The sequence below is a fragment of the Drosophila subpulchrella genome, chromosome X, assembly GCF_014743375.2.
Source record: "Drosophila subpulchrella strain 33 F10 #4 breed RU33 chromosome X, RU_Dsub_v1.1 Primary Assembly, whole genome shotgun sequence".
NCBI lineage: Eukaryota > Metazoa > Arthropoda > Insecta > Diptera > Drosophilidae > Drosophila > Drosophila subpulchrella.
Window position 1 is genome coordinate 12,322,363 of NC_050613.1, and position 22,481 is coordinate 12,344,843.

Consider the following 22,481-nt stretch of genomic DNA (forward strand, 5'->3'; position numbering starts at 1 on the left):
GTAAATTAAAATATGAAGTAACAGCAAAATTCGAAGTAATATTTTAGTGTTAGAAATACTAAGATTTTATAGACATATATATAATACTAAATATATTATTTGTAAGTGGTTAAGATCTACCTACGAATTAAAAAATATTTTATTTACTACATTTGTTCTTAAATATATTCCAGACGTGAAAAAAATTTTTTGGTTATAGAAAAGGAATTATAATATTATCAATATTGGAAATTTAAACTAATATCAAAATAATTAAGTTATAAGAGTGTCCTTATAAACTTTAAAATTTTAAATGTTTGTCTTTAACAGTAGGTTTAACCCTTTTACGATTTTTTTGGCCTCTAGAACTATATTATCACTAATATACATAGTTAAGAGATTCCCGCAAATCTCGATTGTCTTTGTTTAGTGGGAAAAGCAGAAAGATATGGGCTGCAGCAGATGGCAGTGCAGTTTGTCCGACGAGACCGCCCGTCGAGGGGCGCCCTTATGTGGAAAATGCGAAGAAAGTGGTGAAAGTGGGGAAAGTGGCTGGCGTTGCATGTGTGTCAACGACTTGGTCAACAGTTAAAGGCTCCGGCGCAGTCCCTTGTCTTGGGCGCAATGGGGGGGTCCTTCGCCGAGTTTGTGCCAAGTTTGTAAAGTCGGCATGTTTGTTTAATCCTTGCCATAAGTAGCTGGCTGTAATATGTGAAATCCTTATGGAATTTAATAAGCTTATGTCGCCGCTTGGCACTCGGCCCTGGGAAACTTAACCGGCGATATCGTATATGTGTGTTACTTAACCCCTCTTAAAGACAATTGCCTGTGAAGTGAGTCAAGCGAAATGGATTTTTCATGTCAATTTCTCACTGGACATCCAGCTGGGCAGCTGTGCACATGGCGTATACTTGATGCGACGATGGAAAAACAGAATGGTGCCCTCTGGCCTTCCACTTAATTACGCTAATCAATCAAATGCAGTTTTGGGTGCAGTCAGCAGCAAATTAATTGCCCACCAGAGCGGAAAATAATATTCCAAAATATTAAAGGGGAGGCGAGATCTTAAGGGACTTAAGCTTTAACTTGGACTAAATAACTTCCAAAAATATCACCGAAAGCGATTTAATATTCTCTGTTGTAAAAAAGGAATGCTGTTAGTTGGGCAAAACAGCCTCAAATATTTTTTGACAGGTGGAAATGTAATTTAGGTGACAAGCAAAAGGGGTAAAGTTCAGAAAAACCTTGAATTTCTGCATTAAAAAAAATATTCATACATATCTTGGTCTTAGTTGGCGATTTACATTTCATAGTCAGAGTCCCATTCACAGTCGAATTTTGGGTGCGAGTACCCCGGATAATGTCTGTCACCTGACCCAGCTATTTATTTTGATATCACTGAGCTATGCTAGCTTTTCTCCATTCATTTTAGAGAAAAATGCTTTTGTTTTTTGCCGTATTTATGCCAACATTTCGCATATCACAACGCAAAAAGTCTGGCAAGTGACATACACCAAGCCGAAGAGACAGTCGGACAGATGGGAAGTTAACCCATATAAATATTTGTGCACATAAATGTCTGCATAAATGTTTAAGCATAAACGCGTGCGTCTAGTGCCCATTAAAGTGCTGGAATATTCTACTAATCATTTGATTACTTGGGGAATAGTCGCTCGAAGGAGGGTTGGGGTCACAGCAACAGACATTAGGGTCACCAACAACTAAAAAAAAATATTTATTGGAAGAAAACCAACCTTCGCAATAAGTCTAATTTAGTTTAAATGTTATAAAATATTAAACATAGAATCTTATTTAAAATGATGTTCAAATTACTGTCCATAAATATAATGGAACCATTCTATAGGTTCGCAGGTACTCAAATAATTTATTATCGCTAATAATCTGTTGATGTGTAATGAATCTCAGAGCTGCACAATATACCATTTGGAAATTATCCATTTTTGAATTTTTGTAAAGGAGTATCAAAGAACCCTTCTCTTTTTTTATCCATACCATCTCAAGGGCTGTTTCTGTTGCAGTGGGAAAAATTGCAAGCTTACCTTCTCGGATTTGTGGCCTTCCATTTCCGTTGCCATTTACCTATGCCTGCCTTATTTTTTCTGCAAACTGTTTTTCTTTTGCCCTACTATTTTTGCGGTTTTTCCTTATTTTTTGCAAGGCTTGACGTAATTTTATTAGGACTGCTTTCAGCCTGCTCGGCGGTGGCCTCTATGAAGCAGTTGGCAATATGCCTTATAACCTCATAACTAATTCATGGGGATCCCGCCTTGCTCTTTATGCATATTCATGTTGTTGTTGCCGGAGGGTCCAAAACCCTCGAAAGAGACAGAAATCGGGGTACGAGAGAGAGGGGGAGAGAGAGTGAAGGAGAGGGGCGAAAGTTTGGCTCGTTCATTGGCGCTCGTAAACACGTTTGTTCATGTCGGGCATGAGTTGCACGTTTTTCAGATCCCGCTCTTATGTACCTACCTACCTATATTCCTCTGTCACAACTTCCAGGCTTGAATAATTTACACTGCAGAATAGCTGTCAGGAAATGCCAAAGTAGCTAGAAAAAAAACCACATATATATCTTACATATGTAAAATATGTATGTATATAAAAATCGCCGCGTACTGGGTGGGAAACATAAAGCATATAAAATCGCCCTTCCATCATAATGCTAAGTTAATTGCTTTGGCTCCCCTAAGCCCTTCAATCCGCCATCGATATATGTAATGTCGCCCAGGCCGTCAAATTGACCAATACTCGAAATCCCTTTTGGGTATATGGCTTTACGATTAGGTAATCCCCAAATGGGATTAGGAGATTGGAACCCAGGGCTTATCCTGCAGCGTGGCCTTAAATATTTTAGCTGGCAGAAAGTCAGATCTATGTTTGCCACATATTGATTGATTGGTTTATATATGTTCAGAAATGTATTGCTACCAAGTAATATCATTTTAAATAATTTATTTTGAACACTTCAACCATTTTTCTTGCCTTTCTTTTAAAGTCTTTTCAAAAATTTGTCAAATCGTTGAGACATCCATAAAAATGGGACACCATGTGTTCCACTTTCGAGCTCGATTTGTGTTTCTATTTATGCTCACATTTCTCCCCCATTTTTGCTCAATTTGTTTCCTTTTGTAACTGATATATTCCCCCAGCGAAATAGTTGCAATGGTTTTCGATTTCTCAGCACATAAAATCCAAAACAAAAAAATCTCTCTTCTTTTTCCTTTCATATAGCGCGTTATTTTCCTCCCAAGTCCATAATATTTCCCCATCTCGTTGCCCTTCATGTCTTGCTATCTTTTCGCCTATCAATTCGAAAAGTTGACACTTTGCTGGCTTTTGTTCGATGGTCGTGCAATCAATGAGCCGGAAATGTGTCCGTTCATATGGGATGTGTGCTATATATATATAGGACAAAGGGAAGGAGCCAAGAAAATATTGAAGAAAATATAAGTAAGAGATTTATTTTGACCAGAACAAAAGGATCCACATGTTGGTCCTTTCTTTATTGTCGGCCAACAGCTCATTATGAGTTGCTCCGCTTGGCTGATGAAAATGTCAGTTAATTGGCATTTAATTAACTCGAAATTCACGCATCTCAAGCAACTTAATTAGCCAAAAAACAGAAGGAAACGAGGAATGATGGCTGCGCCAAGATTGATGCATGTCCTCTTCCTCAGCTGCGATTTTCATTCATCCTGTCTGGCTAATTGAATGCGATCCATTAGCCGGGGGGAATTTATTTAAAATTCCACCCAAAAGTCGCCGCGAGTTAAAGTTCATGGCCCGCGTGTCCTGTCCTTCAGGGTTTTTCGTCCTGCAACTCAATTAAGCGGCAACGTCTTGCTTTTCTGGGCTGTCGTATTCAGGTCTGGTGTTTTCTCCAGAACTCTAAGGAATGTTGAACTACAATATTGATGTAGTGGCTAAAGAAATAAAATAGTAGCTAAAGTATTTATTTTACTACATTGAAAAGCTTTCGTTTTGGTATAAAAATTTAAAGTTTAATAAATAATAATATTAAAAATTATTAAGTCATAAATTTAAATACTTGTTTACGTTTTTTAAAAAAATACTGACTTTGTATTTCAATGGCTTTATAATTTATTCTTGAACCATTTTCTTGGACACCCCTGTCCTGCAAGCCATCCATTCTGATAAATTAATTTATTACCCGCCATTTAGGTAATTCTTAATAAATAAGAGCGCCATAAAACAGATCACAGAATATATGTGTTTTAAATGCCAAGCCTTATTAAAGCGTCCCAGTCATATCCTTTGATGCAATCCATATCACACTCTGCTCGAACGCCTTCGACTTTGTCTGATTTGTTAGAATTAATCGCAGCTTTGGCCCAGCTATTGGCATCTCTCTTTTTTTTGTGGCTACTTGTCTCTTTCTCGCCACCGAGCGACTTGGGCTATTTGTTTCTCTTTCGGCATTAATCAAATGCCTGAACATCTGAGAGCCAAGGACTTGAATTATCCTCCCGAAAACCTGAAGCGGCGAGGCGTGAAAGCTCCATTGATTCTCCAGCCCCGTCTCTTTCACTCGCCCATCTCCCCTCTCTTTCTCTGTCCTTCTCCATTTGAATCAGCTCACTTCATTTGAGATTAATTGCACTAAGTCGGCGCCCACAGCCCCGAATACTAAATGAATTATTTCCATTTCCAAAGATGTGTTTAAATTTTGGAAATGATTTTAAAAGCAGGCGGAAAAAATTAAAATGCTGATTTTATATGGTAATACATATAAAAGCTTATATACAATATGCATCTAAATTATTCTGCATAAGCAAAGACTTAATGTTAATACTATATACTTAATACATTTTATACAAAGCCATTTTTAGTTCTGCGTCAGGCTTTCGGTGGAATCCCAAGGATTTATGTGCATATCAGATGGAAAGTGTTTCCGTGCAAAGACTTTCGCATATGCACCGCAACAATGCGAAACCGAAATCCTCACTTGGAAAATTGCTCACATAATTCCGCACACGCAGCAGAGATGAAATGCATTTTCATTTAACCCCCCCCCCCTGCTTTTCCCCACACCCCCCCCCCCCCACCACTCCCCACTCATTCATTTTACACTAAATCCAGCTTCTCAGCAACTCGGTTCATTTTGCTATCTGCGCTTAATTATAATATTAATTAAATTGAATTGCCTTAAGCATTTTGGCAGCAGATGTTGCTGGATCTTAGGTGCTGGTTAGGGGGGTGGGGGAGGGGGCTAACAGGGGAAATGTGGTCCAGGGGAATATATCTCCATATCCAGGATATGCCTCACTTATGCATGTGGGCCGCCTGAGGTTGCCGTTTGCCGTTTTCGGCTAATCGGTAAATCAACTGCAAACATGTGCCTCAGACAGAGTGTCCTTGTTCTTGGACTTGCTGTGGCCTACCCTAGGGTCCTGCGGAGGTTCTGACTGGATAAGTTCTAGAGTTAAGTAAATACTTATTTACTAAGAAAATGTTAGGCTCCATTTATATCATAAATAAGTTTAAAAAGCTTATATTTATAGAGAGATATAATATTTATAATATTTATTTAACAATTTTATAAATTTTATTCTGATATTTATAAGTTGGCTTTTTTTAAAGCAAAAAATCCCTGTTAGTAAATCTTTTAGTTTGAAGTATTTGATCGACCATTATTATATTATTTAATTTAATATTATCAATTGTAAGGTATATTTTTCATGATATTTCGTAGAGCTGTGCCCTCTAAGCTCCACTATATTTTGGCGATGTACCCATAATATTTTTATTTAACAATTCCTTTAATTTAGTTTATTATAATATCTAAAATGTACCTTTTCTTAAAACAACATTTATATCATAAATAAGTTTAATAAGTATATATTTATAGAGGGATATAATATTTATAATATTTATTTAACAATTTTATAAATTTTATTCTGATATTTATAAGTTGGCTTTTTTTAAAAAAAAAAATCCCTGTTAGTAAATCTTTTAGTTTGAAGTATTTGATCGACCATTATTATATTATTTAATTTAATATTATCAGTTATAAGGTATATTTTTCATGATATTTCGTAGAGCTGTGCCCTCTAAGCTCCACTATATTTTGGCGATGTACCCATAATAATTATATTTAACAATTCCTTTAATTTAGTTTATTATAATATCTAAAATGTACCTTTTCTTAAAACAGAAAAGCCCTTTTAGGGAATTTGTAATTTAAAGTATTTGAATGACGCAATTTAGTATTACCTTTGACTGTTAGGTATATTTTTCAAGGTGTATCGTAGAGCTGCACCCTTTAAGCTCCCCTATATTTCGTCGTCATCTGTCAACTGTCGAATGTCCTGCAAATATCCTCCAAGCAGATGGACTCATTTCGGTTGCCCTGTGGTCTGCGGTTGGCTGTACTCGTGGTCAGCTGCGTTGCATGGGTTAATGAATCGCTGTGCGCCAGCTCTTAACCCCTTTTCCCAGGCCATCAAACACACACTTAAAATTGGCCATATGCAAATTGCGGCAATTTTAACTGAATGAAAAATATAAGTTCTGCAAAAAAAACCTACATACATTCAAACCTTAATAAATTTTTGATGCGGGTTCCTTTGTTGCACCTGTTCAAAAAATTGCAGAAAAAAATGGTGCTGTAACCATTTAGCTAATAGTCAATTAAGTAATTAAGTGGCGGGCCGGGGTCAGGGGGCGTGGCAGTCGGTGCACGTGACAAGTGCAAATTGTAGGTTCGGCAAAAGTGTTTGACGCTGGAATCGTTTTGTCGCTGAACTTATGAGTTGGCCATCGATTAGCGCGGAAAATGTAGGGGGGGAGGGGAAAAAGATTGTGGGAAATGGCTGGGAAAAGCGGTGCGAATGAAAAAGGAGCGACCCATCGTCCTTCGTCTGGGCCACGACGACGTCCTTGGCTCCTTGGTTTGTGGGTAATTAAAGTCACGTCTGCCGTCTAATTAGTTTTGACCCAAATTACCCGACGAAGCATTAAGGAAATGAATTGCACAAAAAATCCAGCAACAGCGGCTAAGTGCGAAAAGAAATTTGTGAAAATGTGATTTTAATAAATGCTGCAAATCAGCACACGGCTAGAAAAATATTTAAATAAAAACCCTATATGCTGGATATGAAATATTAGGACATGGATTTCATGTATTTTTTTCATCTGATTGTTTTCTCTGCTTCTTAGAGAAGGGTAACGCTGGGAAAGGGACTGGTTTTTTTCCCTCGAAATTACAAATTACAATTTGCGGCTGGTTCTAAGGTCATGACATACATTGCCTTTTGCATTCCCTATCCCACCCCGCCCCTTTCTTCTGAGGAATGGGGGCGGAAGAAGGGCCTGAGGTGGCAGATTTGCAAAAAGATTTCTGGCTTCAATAATTGTGAAATCGCAGCATATTCTGCAAAGCGGTACAAAGTCGATAAAAATAATAAGCATTTGGAAATTTAGAACAATACTTATTTAAAGTTTTTAAAAACTCCTTGTTACTTATGTTTTTTTAGAATTTTTTATTTGTAAATATTTATTAACTTTTTTTTTAATTTTCTACCACTATTTCTTATTTAACTCAGCCTTTTGTACATTTTTTTTAAGTTCCTTAAGGAAGTTAAACATTTCCAGTGCAAATAGTGGATTGGCGTTTACATCAGTGTGCTTATACATTTAACCTTTAAACTTGCCCATTTTTTTAAGCGCCCAAGAAACCGTTTTTGCAGTTTGTGTTTGACATATTTCTTAATTGTCCCACTGTCACTGGCTTTCAAATTCGCATTGCAAAAACGCAGCTGTCGCCGCAGAGGCGTGAGAAAAACTTGGGCAGGGCCAAAGGGCTGTAATTAAATCCAGCTTCAATTTATGATGGGTTAAGGGGTGGCCTCCTAGGGTGGACCCAAACGGCGGCCCGTACTCTGGCTGGCATAAAGAAATTACACAAATCCATCAAGCCACGCAATGACATCAGAGGCAATGGACTCGGGGGCCCAACCCGACCGACATGACCACATGACGAGCCGTTTTCCGGGGGGGATTGAAGATTGGAGCCGGGGCGGTCGGGCGATAATTACCCCGGGTTCCAAAAAGGGGGCGGGGCACTTGGGCATACGTTTCCGGAAGCCGTTCACCATTCCGCAGTCGTCTTCTTGGGCTGTTTGGCTGTTAATTCGGTTTCATGTTTTCCATTTGAGGCGCCATTTGCCGGCAGCCATAAAACTTAACAGCAACATCAATGGGGGGAGCTTCTTTCGGGATGCCGTTTCGGATGCCACATCATCATCATCATCAGCAGGAGCAGCCGAAGCGCCAGCAGCAGGGTCCCATCCCCATCCCACATTCCACATCCTCGTTCCATCTCATCCCATTGGCATACCATCCCATCTCATCTCGTCATCGGATGCCCTCATCTTTTGTGAGTCGCCTGTCAGCGGCATGGCGTCCATTGTCCGGAGTCTGGACAACTTGTTGTTGTTGTGGTTCGGCGTCCGTTGTCCGCTGTCCGCTGTCCGTTGTCCGGATTGTCCGGATTGTCCGGGTCCCGGAATCGGGTTTCGCTCTTTAAGGCCGGATAGTCAGGACCTCTGACCGCTGCCTCCGATTTTATTGTGATTGGGCCACAATCCTTTTCAATTTCCTAGTGGTAAACCAATTTTTAACCAAAATACAAACTAAATTCATTTAAATATATACAAGTTCTTAAGTTTCCTTTGAACCTAAAATATATTAATTAATTATAGGTTTAACTCGGGCGCAATTCTTGTCAGTTGTATAGTTCAGTAAAGTGGTAAATAAATTTAAATAAAATTAAATGATATCTTGTTTAAATTTAGTAACGTTTCCTTCGGCATTGAAAAAGCATAAAGTATATAATATAATACGTAATTCTGCATTTAATTCGGATTTTTTAAATATTAAAATTAGGTATTTAAAGTAGGTCAGATTCTTTTCCGCCAATTTTATGACCTTATAAAAGTGATATTGTAGATTATGACTGTCGAAAATCAAGGAATATAAAAAAAAGCTTGTTAGCTTATCCATTTTCCCTGAATAAAAATAGCTATAAGGCAGTGAAACGCACTGTCCTTAGCCTAAAGATGAGTAATTCCTTTGCCATCCTCAGGTGCGTTGTGTGTCTACACTTAATTTCATTGCAAATTAAGTTGGCTTTGTGGGTTAAATGAGGGGCCGTGGGAAGTGGGAACCCCCATACCATGCACGGACAAAAGGCAGATAAAACTACAAGGATTCCGGCTCCTTCTCAAGGCTTTGTGTCAGACATCAGGTGCAAAACAGTTTCTATTTTCACAACTTTTAGTATAATTAATTCAAATGCTTTCCATGAAAGAAGAAGTGGTTGGGGGACGGAAGCAGCTGTGGCATTTATGCAAAATAGCCGTAGTTACCTTTTATCCAGGTGCCCCAGTGTGTGTGAGTGTGTGTGTGTGTGTATCTCCGGAAGAGTTTGTCTTTATTAACAGATTTTTGTTTCTATTTTTCTTTTGTAATTTTTTGTGTCGAGGATAATGTTAGCCAAGACCACGCCCACGTGGGCAATACAAACTTAGAACAAAATACACTTGGAAAATACTTTTGTTAGAAAAAAAATGTTGGAAAAAGTAAGATGAGCAGTCATAGGTGTTTAGAACTTTAATTAGTTTTTAATTTTGATTATAAATATCGTAGTTTGTTTATTTAATAATTAAATAAATGGTATGTAGGTACGATATAAACGATCTTCAGTTATAATACGAATGTTTTTGAAAAGTACTCCTCAAAATCGTGAAATATATATTGTCGATTATAAAGTTCTCTACCTCTCCGAATCTTTTTCCCGATGTCCCCCCCCCCCCCCCACAATTTACCGCCCTAACCTGGCCATAATCGTGATGAAAGCTTACACACAAAAGTTGTTAAGCTGTGTGTGGCTCCTGGGGAGTTTTGCAGGGGCGGATTGGCAGTGGCATTGGGACTGTACCTGGGTTATGGCCAAAAGGAGGAGGAGCACTCCTTGTATTTTAATGGCCCAACTGGAAACAGAAACAGAAACAGGAACAAGAGCAGGAACAAGGGCAATTACATTGACCGAGGGCCGGGAAAGGACAGAGCTGAGAGTTGTGGCCATGAAATCGGGCCGATAAGCTATCTGGGGTATTCGGATTTTCCGCCCCCTAGTTACTCATTAGTATGCATTGATAGTTGGCCCCCAAATGGTGGGCGGTTCATGGGGCAGGGGCATCGGAAAGTAATTGAAAGGGATATAAAAATTAATTTACGAGCTTTGCACGCGAATCGAGTTTCCCCTTCTCATTCGAATTAAAGTTGCGCCACATGTGTATTATATTTTGCGTGTGTTTGCTTGGATTGTAATGCATATACGTTCTTATGTACACCTGTCATGGATATACCTGTAGATAAGTCCCAGAGCGGGGTCCCATGGGGATTCGGTTTCCTTGTGACCTGAATGTGTGACAACAAAATAATGTGAGTGGAATTTTAAAAATGGGCATCTCCATAATACAATATCAAGCAAAGTAATTAACAAAAAGTAACAATGGGAAAACCTGAATGAATGAATAACTAAGAACACCTGTAAGCCTAATTTGATTTTGATTGTATATGCATGATATGTATTGTACGATTAAGATATACTGTTAATATATATATTATTATAAATATTTAAAAATTATTGAGATTTGTATATGTTAGTTTGTGAGTAGTTTTACCATCTTTATTTAATGTAATGCTTGTGTGGGTTTTACAACTTTTGGGCTCTGTGTGGCTTATTGTCTGCCCACATGCCACTTGTTTACCCATGCCAAATCGTATTCAAATCAATGTGAATCTCCTGAGCGTAACAATTGAAAGCATTTTTTCGTGTCCCAGCGAAGTGTCTTCCCTCGTCCTTCTCGTCCTTCCGTGCGAATAACTGACTGGGGGCATCCTTGCCGCTGACAGGCCAACCATTTTGCGGGTGTCCATGTCACGGCAGCAACAGCTGAAAAATAAACGGTCTATTCTCCAACTGGCACACACCACACACACACACACACACGCAGTATACACACACCAAACACACACAGGGCCACGTGAAGACAAACACTTGAAAATGAAACCCCACTCGGCAGAAATTTTCCGTGTGTTTTTTTCCCCTCTGCCCGTAGTTGTTTTTTGTATTTTCCAAAAGATGCTCAAGTTGCCACAATGGCGACTGGCGAACGGCGAACGCTGCGATGATGATGATGATGGCAACTCTGGCAGACGGAAACACGTGCAAACCCATAAATACAGGGGCCAGATAGGAGAAGACCAGGAGGGACACGTGAAAAGTGGGGAAAATCGGGGAAAGTGGCGAGGAAAACTAGGTGCAAAGGCTATGGGGACAGGTGCCAAGGCAAGTTCGGGGGTTCGGGTTTTCCAGTTCCTCGCTTTGGCAAATAAACGTGCGAAAAACGCAGCTAAAAAGAAAAACTAGACAGCTGGAAAGGACCCTATAGATGCCTTTGCAGAAAGCCATATGTCCTGCGTTATAACACTGGGAAAATGAAATTATTAAATCTATAATAATAATAACTATAATTATTATAAAGAAAAAAAATATCATTAATAATATAAAATCAAGTAAGGGAAACTAATATATGTTAAATGGTATTGAAACTATAAGAACTTGAGTCCTATTCCTTAAATATACTGTAGTATATAACACCTAGGATATTTCTTTCAGTGTACGTATGTTATCCAGTTGGGGTTATGAAAACAGTTAGCTGACTTGGTTCGCTGGTTGCATTCCAGCTGGTGTTGTTTCAGGTCCACCTTACCATTTTCCCCCCTTCCCACGGTGCGGAAAACCCCAGGAAATCCAGCCGAGTGGGGTGGTAGGGGGCCAGTCGCTGGCGTTTAGCGAGAAAAGTGTGCCACAGATTGCAGCAACCCACGTGCATCCTGAGCAAGTTTACAACCATGTGTTTGTGTGTCACAGGTAGAGGCATCCTGATGATGCTTGAGCCCCATATTTTGCACTTTGACGGCTGCCAAGCCAGCACGAACGCACCCACCACCGCCCCCACCCATCCAAACACTGAGTGCCAAAAGTAAGACCACAGAGAATGACAGAGAAAGGAAATTATTTTTCAGGGGCTTTATTCGAAATTTGCTTACCTGCCCGCCCATCTAAGCCCACAAACTTAAAGGTTTAAGTTGGCTTAAGGATCGATTTGCAGGGATTGGTACTACCAAATCCTATTTGTTTATGATTGCATTGTCAGAAACGAAATTATTTTGATGTCATAAGAAAAGAAAACAAATAAAATATGAAATAGAAGTACTGAAAACTTCTATAAAAATATATGGGACTTGTTAGAAATAGTTGTATGTGAATATTGCTATCAATTAAAAAAAAAATCTACACCATGATTGAACTAAAAAATACCTTTTTTAGTTCAGAACTTTATATAAATATTGTAAGCCTCTACTTTTATTTCTGTGTCTGTGAAACAAGATAAATAAAGTTGATGTCCCAAATGAGTGAGGGAAATTAATGAGCCCTCATTTGGGGGTACACCTTCTCTACGCCACCCACTGTTTAGTTCTAAACACATATTTGCGTAGATGACTGTGGTGTTGGGCTTGTGGGCGTGTCATTACCTCTGCGCCACTGCGATAACCAACCTCATCAGCGTCCAATGCCGGGGGCGATTTGTTTTACATTCTGTTGCCTCTCGAGACCGAAAAACCCAGCCACCTGACCCACTCAGCCACTCAACCACCCAACCACTCAGTCGACACCCCATTTTTTTGGGTGGTGCGTGTGCCTGTCAGTTTATCTGCAGCTCAAAAAAAAAATGGTAGTGTAGCCCACCCCAAAAATAAATAAAAAAAATGGAAGTAAAGCAACACAATTTTTCATATGGAATTTATCAAACATGGAAATTTGATTGGTTTCTGCTCTCAACAGATGCACCAGCATACAAAGTGCATTTGCGCTGCAATCTCTCAATGGCGAAAGTAAAAAACCCAAGTCACCTAAAAATTCACGGGCCGCAAAAGTTCTAACGAATGGTATTTACCCATTGATGTTTTCATAAATATCATAAGTCCCTGGGGATTGCGCAAAAAATGTTATAACATACTTTGATTGTTTATTAAATAAATAATCTTTAAGAACCCCTTTAAATTATTAAAGGAAAAATTAAACCAACGAGTAAAGAAAACTTTAATTATAATATAAAAAAATTTTCGGAAAACTTAAGTTAAAATATTTTGGATGAAAAAAAAACCGAATAATTTAAATAGAATCAATCTTTTCTTTTTAAATACAATACAATTTTTAAAACTTGTGAATTAAATACATTTTGAGCTAATATATTTCTGAACTTTGAAATCCAACAAACGGGTTGGAAACTCCTGTCAACTTTTTTTTAGAGGGTATCCCATCTGTCGATTTGTGGGCCACTTGCAAAACCCCTTCATATTGCACCACTTTGTCTTGGCCGTTCGCACACAGAACGCAATTTATTATGCAAAATCAAAATATGTTTGCCAACTCACACACATGCGGGAAAACAGAATACAGGGTAAAAACAGCAGATGCCGAGAGGAAAACGGTTGGTTTTTTTTTCATGGGGAAAGCAGGAACTTTCGATAAGTTGAGAATTTCTCGGACCGAACTGACACGATGCCAAAGTCCATTGTTGTTGGCGGACCCAGGCTCCGGACTCCGGATATTTTTTATAAAATAATGTCAACAAAAATCCAATTTCCTTTTACCTTCCCGTTTGAATATGGCGCATACTGATGGAAATGCGAACAGGAGTTCAGGAAGTCGCGAGTTCGAGTCCTTAGGTAACCGAAGGGTATTATAATCACAAGAAGTGCGGGGCTCGGGGGCTTTAGGGGGTTGATAGGAAGTGCACTTGACATTTTACTGGGATTTCGTGAGTAAGGAGCCACGAATATTCAACCGCAGGAGCGAGTCCTGGTCTCCCGGAATGCATTTCTGCATTTCCCGCCTGACTGCACGTTTTCAGCTTGTTTAGTTAAGCGCCTTCGCGTGCCATGTACGTGCATGCACTGGGAGAAATTCCAGTTCCCACGCCCTGTGCCATCGATTAGCATCCGACCGTGGGACGTGGGAAATTGCCGGATGGTTTTAATTTATTCTGGAATTACAGAATCGATGTAAATGTGGACAATTAACCTGTTGTTTCAACTCCACAGTCACACAAGTCATTATTTGACATATGTGGTTTTTCAGATTGTAATTAAAAGGTTGCGTTTAAATATTAATTCTACGAAGAACACAATACGTATAAAACTTAAGCTTAACAGTTTAAGACTTATATGATGTGAAAAATTATTGTTTTTTAATACAATAACGCTTGTTTTGGAATACAAATATTTTATAAAATCATTATATTTCTTAAAAAAACTGTATGGTAATTTAGTTTGTTATTATAATATTAATTTTATATTTTATTTCAACATATATGAAAGTTTAAAGTCCGAAAATATTGTTTTTAATACAAAATATATTTAAAAAGATTCTTTTGGGGAAAGAAATATATTCTAAGGTCGTAATATTTCTAAAAAATTAACCTTCTATAAAAGAGTCCTCTTACCTAAGATTTTTATTTGTTTCCATCATAATTTTGTGCGGTCTGGCTTCCGTTGCAGTTTACCTTTCGAGCGGCATATCCGCTTTCCTTTTTCCGCAGCACTCCATCATGGCGGAAAATCAGGACGAAGGAGGAAACTTGAGACGCAGCTTGCACACGATTATTGTGTATTGTTATAATAAAGTTCAGCTTCATTTCCTCTGCCGTTGGGCGGTGCTGCTGCCATTTTTCATGCCCCATGCCCCACGCCCCATGCCCCATACTCCATGCCCCATGCCCCACGCTCAAGTGCGTCTAAGTATGCGAGTCCTTTTGTTGTCCTCCGGCTTCCTTGGCCATGGATCCATGGATCCTTGCACTTAATTTCCCCCATGTTCACATGGCTGCTCCTCGACCATCGCCATCGGAGAAGTGTTTGCCCTGCACTCCTGCGTTTGCCCAAGAATCGAGGAGACTGCCACCTGACCTTCGAAATCGAATGGTACATGGAATGGTAAATCGGGGGCACGGCGGAGATGTCGGCATTAAATGGCCCGGGATGGCGTGTCGCAGGCCCATTTCCCCGCCACTGGCTTTCCCTGTAAATTGTAATTTATTTCAATCTCATTTTAATAGATATTTATGCTTTGTTTTCCATTCGTCGTGCGGCGCTTTTAATGCTTACATTTCCGGACATTTCAATAAATTAAGTTTCCCCCTGCCCTGTTGTTTTTGTGCTTGTATCTCCTCTGCACTCGATTTGTTGACAGCTGAAAATGGAATTGCTGAAATGGGAGTCGGATTTCTGGTTGCCTTGAGGCTGTCTCTTTGTCTGCCCACAGTGCGTATGATCGATTTTCTGATAACTTGATTTTAAAGACATTCGGGGAAGATGTCAGAAAATTTAAATAAATGAATTTAGTAATCAATATGGTAATAAATCAATTTCAAATAATATTAAGCTAAATGTTGTTTAAAGCAAGACAACATTTAATCAATCATTTTTGAAACAAGTTACGGTTATCAAGTAAAATAACTGTTGAATTCTTATCAATCAATTTATTTTCTTTGTGATGTTTCCTTAAAATTTAAACAAAAGTCCTGCACATTGCAAGATATTTTTTCACTGGCTAACATTTAGAACAGCCAAGCACTACGACCTTATAAAAAGTAAGGAATATCCTGTGTTGCCTTGCTCTATCTATTTCCAAAACGACTAATATAATCGATCTCATTCGCTTAAATTACTCTAATGAAGTATTCCCAAATCTCTCGATTTTGGATGGCAATTGTAAAATGTTTTTACGACAAGCACTCAGATAAAATGGGGGGTTAGGTTAAAAGCTTAACAAACTAACGACTATTTAGGGGTTCGACGACGTCGAATATAAACTGGCAGCAAAGTGCTCCATTTTTCTTCGCGAAGAGAGCGACTCGACTCGCATTTAACAAGAAAATCACATTAAGCGTTGTTGCTATTGCCACATTGCCGCCGGTTTGCAGTTGCATTTGCAGTTGTTTGCTAGTTTTGTTGCACCTGAAACGTCGACGGCAAAATGGGTGAAATGCATAAATCATTTGGCAAACAGGTGCTGCCAAAGAAAGCAAAAGCAATGGCAGCATCCACTGCAATTTTGCCAAGTACGAGGACGAGTGAAAATACACGCATTGTCGACAGTGATGCCAATGAAAATAAGCAGTGGAAAGGGACAAATTTATGATTTATTTAAATTTGTAAGTCTAAAATGAGCACTTACCTTGGATCCGGAAGGAATGTTTAGTTTAGTACATGTTTTTTTTAAGGTATCTTAAATTTTTCTTAAATTTTTAAAGCGTATCTAGTTCATATACATTTTTTTTTTAAGTTCAATATCTTCACAATAAAGCCAACTTGGCAGCACTGTTAGTGGGGCAAGGTTGAGGGCATAAAGTGTTCAGCTCAACAAGGAGCTGCTCCTCCTGCTGTTGTGCACTCGCATAAGTCTATCAATAAATAATAAATTTTTACTTCATTGAATTTGCAAAAGCAATACGTTCGATAGACTCTCCAGGCCGAACGCACCGCTCTTCTGGCCACCGAAAGTTGCATGTGCATGTGGAAGCTGTTGCTGTTGCTGCTTTTGCTGCTCCTGATCCATTTGCCAGTTGCCATCGAACCATAAATGATGCAGCTGCAGCTCCAGATGAAATCCATCGCAACGGCTTGCAAATGTGCGAACGAAATTCTTTCAAAAATAATACTCCCCAAATGGGATTCCACTCGAATCGTTTATTGTTGAACGGGGTTAACTGTTTGGTCGTCTCAAAGAAAAATAACTGAGGCTTGGCATTAAAGCTAACAAAAATAATACCTCGGCATATTTTGAAAGCTTGAATTCTAAGCCTAATCCAATATCTATGTTATTATATATACAGATCTCATAAAAGCTATTTAAGAATCAATACAGAACTTATGCCATTGAAGCTTCAGCCTTCAAATTATGTACAAAATATTATTTTTCTAGTGATGATTTGAGTTAAGAATAAATTATTACATTAACCATTTTTTTCTTGGCATATAAACTAAGTTTGGATGATTTTCTTGGTTTTTATTCAAGTATTTGGGGCTAACCTAGGTTGAGCTATTGCTGATTTAGATGGCCAGTTGGTAGATGATTGGTTTGTTGATCCTGGGTGAATTTCCTCCGGTTCATTCACAGCCAGGACTTTCGGATCGGGCGCCCTCCATGCAGGGATACGGCTTGCATATGGTGTTGTTGGGCCCCGTCGTCTTGGCCTGATCCGCTCCTGCCGCTCTCGTTCCCGCTCCGCCCGCCTCTCCCATTCGAGCGGCGGCAGCCAGGACCTCCACAGTGCTATATATATTGGCCACGCCCACAATGAGCATGCCGCCCGCAGCTCCGCTGGGCACGCTCTGGACATCCTGTGCATCCTGGCGAGGAGCCGGCGCAGGATGGGCCACAGCCTGGCCCTCCGGCGGCTGACAGTTGGGCGAGCACTGCTGGCCGGGAATCTCGGGAATGGCACATGCCCTACTGGGATGGGGGCCAATGTAGAAGGGATTGAAGGGCTTGTCGTCGGACTTGAGAGTATTCATGGCGGTTAAAAACGGGCAACGGGCAACGGTGAACGGCAAACGGCCAGAAAGGTAGAAAAAAGAAAACACGGAGCTATTCACACGGACAAATTTTGAATTTTAGCTGGTTACCCGAACTGATCTATGTGAGATTGGCCCCAAAACTGACCAAATGTTCCACACTGACGGCTTAGCCGATGTGAGGTTCATTGCGGGGCCTACTGGTTATTATTAAGTATTTTTGTTTAAAAAATTATCTCCTTCAGTCAAAAGTCTTATTGATAAACTATAAATTTATATAATTTATACCAAAGTCGATCTAAATTTTCGGCTTAATAATCTGATAATGTAACGAAATTATGAAATTGTCGATAAATTGGATAAATGGCACCTAAATGCTGTTCAAAGTAATAATCTGAAAGTGCAAATTGCTTTACTAACTCCTTGGCATCTCCATAAATTAAACAAGGCACTTCAGCCTGCCACAATTTACTGGGAAGGCAATTGTCTAGTTTTCAGTATCGAATAGTAAATAGGATTTAAGTCGGATAACAAAGCGGCTTACAAGAGCTCAATAATACTCACACGCACACACACAGACACAAACTCATGTACGCGCACTAACACAAACACACAAGTGCATTGCTGCTGGCAAATGGAATGATTTAAAATTCCTGGAAATAGTTTCCTTTGTTAACTAAATTCTATTCCGATCAAATCAAGCTAACTTGAATAATTTTAAAAACCAGAATATTATTTAAAATATTGTATTTGACAATTTATATAATATAATAAAAAAATATTAAATACATTTCTCTTGTAAATTATTAAAGTAAAATTTCAGGAAAGTTATATATTTAATTTACTGATGTATTTATCTTACCTTGATTTTTATTAAACTTTTGAGGTAGAAAGACCAGAAATATTAAAATTTGGTCATAAAATATATGACTTACTTTTATTAATGGTTTTAAAAAATGGTTTATTATAATGATTGATGGTCATATAGGTCAAGAATATATTCTTTTTTTTATATATCTTTAAATGCATTTCTTAAACTTTTTGAAAAGTTTTATTTTTGTAAATATACATTTTTTAAATAATGCTTTGATCGGTATAGAAACAAACGCTTTGATAACTGAATTACAATATCTTTTGCTTGATTTTACCCGCTTCTCGCAGATGTCGCTCCGCTTAACCCCACTTTGCCTAACCCAGTCACCGCCGTAAACATGTAAATGTCCAACATGCCACTAAAACCACTAAAACCAGCTAGCGACAATTAAAGGCCAGCCTCTAGAGAGGAACGGGAGCAGGTGGAGGAGACTGACGAGGAGGAACTAACCGCTCCAGCAGGACCCAAAGAAAATACACTGAGAGAAACGAGATGGCCGGGCCGCAGGTGCAGCACAGCCAGCGACCCAATAGCGCCTACTATACGGGTCTGAATGGTGGTTCCTCCGGCGGAGGAGGAGGAGGAGGCGGCGGAGGAGGTGGAACTGGAGGTGGATCCTCGGGCGGATTGACAAGCAGTGCATCGCACACCGGTCTGCATGCCCTGCGCCAGGTGAGCAACGAAACGGAGCTGATCTACCGCGGCAGTCACAGCAATGGCACCGTCAACGAGCTGCCCTCCACCGCCCAGCATCACCTGCTCACGGGTCGTGGCACCCAGCAGTCGGGGCATCAGGGTCACCACCAGACGGTGAGCAGCATTGCCGGCACCGGGTCAAGTGTCACCGATGCCCTCATCGGCACTATAGCCACTGGTGGCGCTGGTGGTGGTGGTGGTGGTCCCTCTGGCAGCAGTTGCTCCACCGCGGCCCTGGGTATCAAAAAGTCCAGCACTCAGCGCAGCATCGAGATCATCGTGGACGCCAGCCAGTGCGGCAAGGAGCTGGTGGCCAGTGGCAGTGGATCGGGCGGAGGTGCTGCCATTGTCTCCACCTTGGACATGGAGGATGTGGAGCAGGGCGGCGGCGGCCAGGAGTCCTCCTCCTCGCACCGGAAGTCCTCGCGACACCGCCATCGACCGCTCCACCGGCGGCTTATCACCTATTTGCGGAACCTCTTCCAGGGCAGCACTACCCAGAATGGTAAGCCGGGCTCAACAGAGGGTCCACTGCATCCCCATGGGCATTTCATACACTGTCATGGGGGAGTTATGCCAATCTAGGAAAAAGTTGTATAGTAAATTAGAAATGGGTTATTAGTAGACATCACTGTTTATCACTTCGTAAAATCACCTTCTTAACATCCATTTTTTATTTAATGCCATAGTTGAATTGAAATTATGGTTTACGGATGGTTAAAAATGAATTTCGTATATAATCTCTGATTACTTATACTTTTTTAACATAATAAAGGCTTATAAAAAGCAAAAAAAGGGAAAACAACTATATCTTTCCTTGAAAATAGGCGGTTTAACTATTGGAAATTAAAGAGATTGAAGTTTATATTTACCTTTCTTATAAACAAGCTTCATTGAATTTTTATATGGTCAGTTGATATAAAATAAAAGTTGGGTTAACAACCCAAATGATTTAATATTTGTGAACCTTTAGAAAAGAAAGCCTATTAAAATGGTAAAAGTTTTATAGTTGGTAGATGAATAGTGGAATGAAGATTATTAACAAATTATATTTACCTAAATTAAAAAAAAAATACGTTTTTAAATATTTTCCAAAATTGTTTCAGTCATGTTTCGCCTTTTTAAAATATAGTTATATTTATTTTAGTATATAGGCATTTTCAAATGTATACCAAAATGTTTATCAGTGCCATTTTTTTATTCGACTTTGAAGTTTAGCTTTCACCCCGCACTCTCAGTTTCCTTCACCGATGCTCGCCAATCATTGTCCATCTCTTGATTTATTCTTTTTTACGTGTACTCTATATATTTTCCCATTCAATTTCTGTTTTTTTGTTTTGTGTAGGTCTGAGAAATCTGCTGGTTGCCTGGGGCTGTATGTCGAAGCGTAAGCGGCAATGTCTGTTCTTTTGCACCCCGTTAACCCCGCGGAACCCTCGAACCCCTGCCCCCCCCCCCTTTAACCCGATTGTTTCGCCGTTGGCCATGACTAACCCCTGCCAAAACGTGCTAACCATTTTCAGTTTGGGTCAATTCATGGCCATGAATCCACAGCCGTTGGCCTGGCCGCGTTGCAGATATTTTTTGCGCATCTTGAGGTTGGCAGGCGAGAAAAAACGCTCGTAAAACGCGCTTGCGGTTTCGCGGCTGTTTTTGTCGCCTGGTCGAAATTTATGCATGGCGAACTTTTTTTTTGGGCGGGCGGAAAATCATCGCAGCAGCCTTGAATGGATTTTCTATAGAAAATCTATTAGGCGTTGTGGGTGTTGTATATATTTTGGACTACCCTTAAAGTTGGAATTTGCTTAGCCTCTCGATTTGTGGTTTGAATTTAATTTTCGAATGTTTTGGGACCCGAAAAATTATATTTTTTTTTTGGTATGTAAAAATCCAAACCAAATTTTGACATTCTTTTTGGGAATTATAGATTTTGCATGAATTGAACTTAATGCTATTTATTTAATTATTCACCATTAGCCTATTATAGAAATCCACATTAACTATATAATATTTCAGTGCTTTTAATTAAATTATTAAAACTGAAAAAAAGAAAACCAATAAAATAATATCAGCATTTGTACAACACGGCGTATGAATAATAAACACATTACTCATTCGCAGTGTGGCCATCTGTAGGATATAGCATCATAAAGATGTTAAAATTTTCGTTTATATACCTAAGAGAAGTCAAATGGGTTCATATACATATTATTATCAGCTTGCGGCTAGGATGCAATCCATCAAATTTGGATAGACTTTTCTTATTTTTCGGATGCCCATTCGAGTGATTGCCGAGTGAGGCGTTTGAATTGTGCGTTTCCAATTCGATTTGATTTGATTCAATCTGAAGGGCACCGAAAGCCATCGCTTAACCCCTTTGTGTGTGCTGTGTCTTGCATGATTAATTATGGAAATTGATAGAGCTCCGGCTGTTCGTGCTTCCCAACTCGAGATTGCATTGATTGTTTACGGCTCAACTATGCGACCCGACCCGATCTCCTATGGTCCTGCTCCTTGGAAGTTCACTCAGCCAGCGAGTCCTTAAAGCAGCTTCTATTGTCAATTTCACCCGTTCCGAGCTCCAGCCTCTCATCCAATGCTCCATCTTGTTTTTGTCTGTTCCGCTTAGCTCCCTGCCAGTCGGCATTCAGTAGTTTTCCCATCCGATTTTCCCGCCCAATTTCCCGACCCATTCGCCTTGCTCCTGCCACCCAAAGCAGTTGGCAAAATGATGAGCTCAACATAAAAGTTGCATGGCTCATCCTGAAAATTGAATGCAGAAACGGCTAAAGAGGAAATCGATATGGAACACAATATAATATTTGTTTGTCAGTGCTTCGAATTGAATGCTGTACACTGAGAAAAATGCGCAATAAAATCAAACCATGGAGCTTACTAATTTCAAAGAGAAGAGCCTATATTACAAGGAAAACTATTTTAATTTCAAAAGTAATTTTTTAATTATTTTAGAAAATCCAGAAAATGTTTTTGAAAAATATTTATATTTTAAGTGAGAAAATTAGTGATATTTATATTTTTTTGCTGGTAAAAATGATTATTTGGTCTAATAAATGGCTTAATATTAACCTCCAATTAAGTTAAGTTTTGTTATATATATCTGTCGCGGTGTAGAAAGTGGATTCCGATGGAAGTACATCAGGGGGCATGGCCATGGGCGACTGTTGACAATGACAGTAGACAACAACGGCGACTGGAAATCGAAACTCTCGAGTGAAAT

At 39.4% G+C, this 22,481-nt stretch overlaps 2 protein-coding genes across 8 annotated transcripts in view; one reads left to right on the top strand and one right to left on the bottom strand.

The window, feature by feature from the left end:
* Window positions 1–22,481, top strand: part of LOC119556170 (serine/arginine repetitive matrix protein 1) — a 94,826-nt gene that overhangs the window by 45,159 nt on the left and 27,186 nt on the right. For 3 of the 7 annotated variants that reach the window (XR_005219961.1, XR_005219962.1, XM_037868089.1), the window contains exon 3: window positions 18,835–19,748. The exons of 2 other annotated variants lie outside the window; for them this stretch is intronic. Coding sequence is in view for 1 of the 5 variants with exons in the window: in XM_037868089.1 (XP_037724017.1) it covers window positions 19,040–19,748 (709 nt within the window). In the remaining 4 variants the exon portion in view is untranslated. Of the gene's footprint in view, window positions 1–18,834; window positions 19,749–20,588; window positions 20,631–22,481 lie in introns of all 7 variants that reach the window. 2 more of the 7 variants (XR_005219959.1, XR_005219960.1) reach the window with 1 other exon arrangement.
* On the bottom strand, window positions 17,156–17,834 carry LOC119556172. Its single transcript, XM_037868092.1, has one exon. The coding sequence runs from the start codon at window positions 17,671–17,673 to the stop codon at window positions 17,266–17,268; it is 408 nt and encodes a 135-aa protein (XP_037724020.1). The 5' UTR covers window positions 17,674–17,834; the 3' UTR covers window positions 17,156–17,265.

Excerpts from the sequence above, each read along its gene's own strand:
- LOC119556172 (XM_037868092.1), bottom strand. The coding sequence starts at position 17,673 with ATGAATACTCTCAAGTCCGACGACAAGCCCTTCAATCCCTTCTACATT.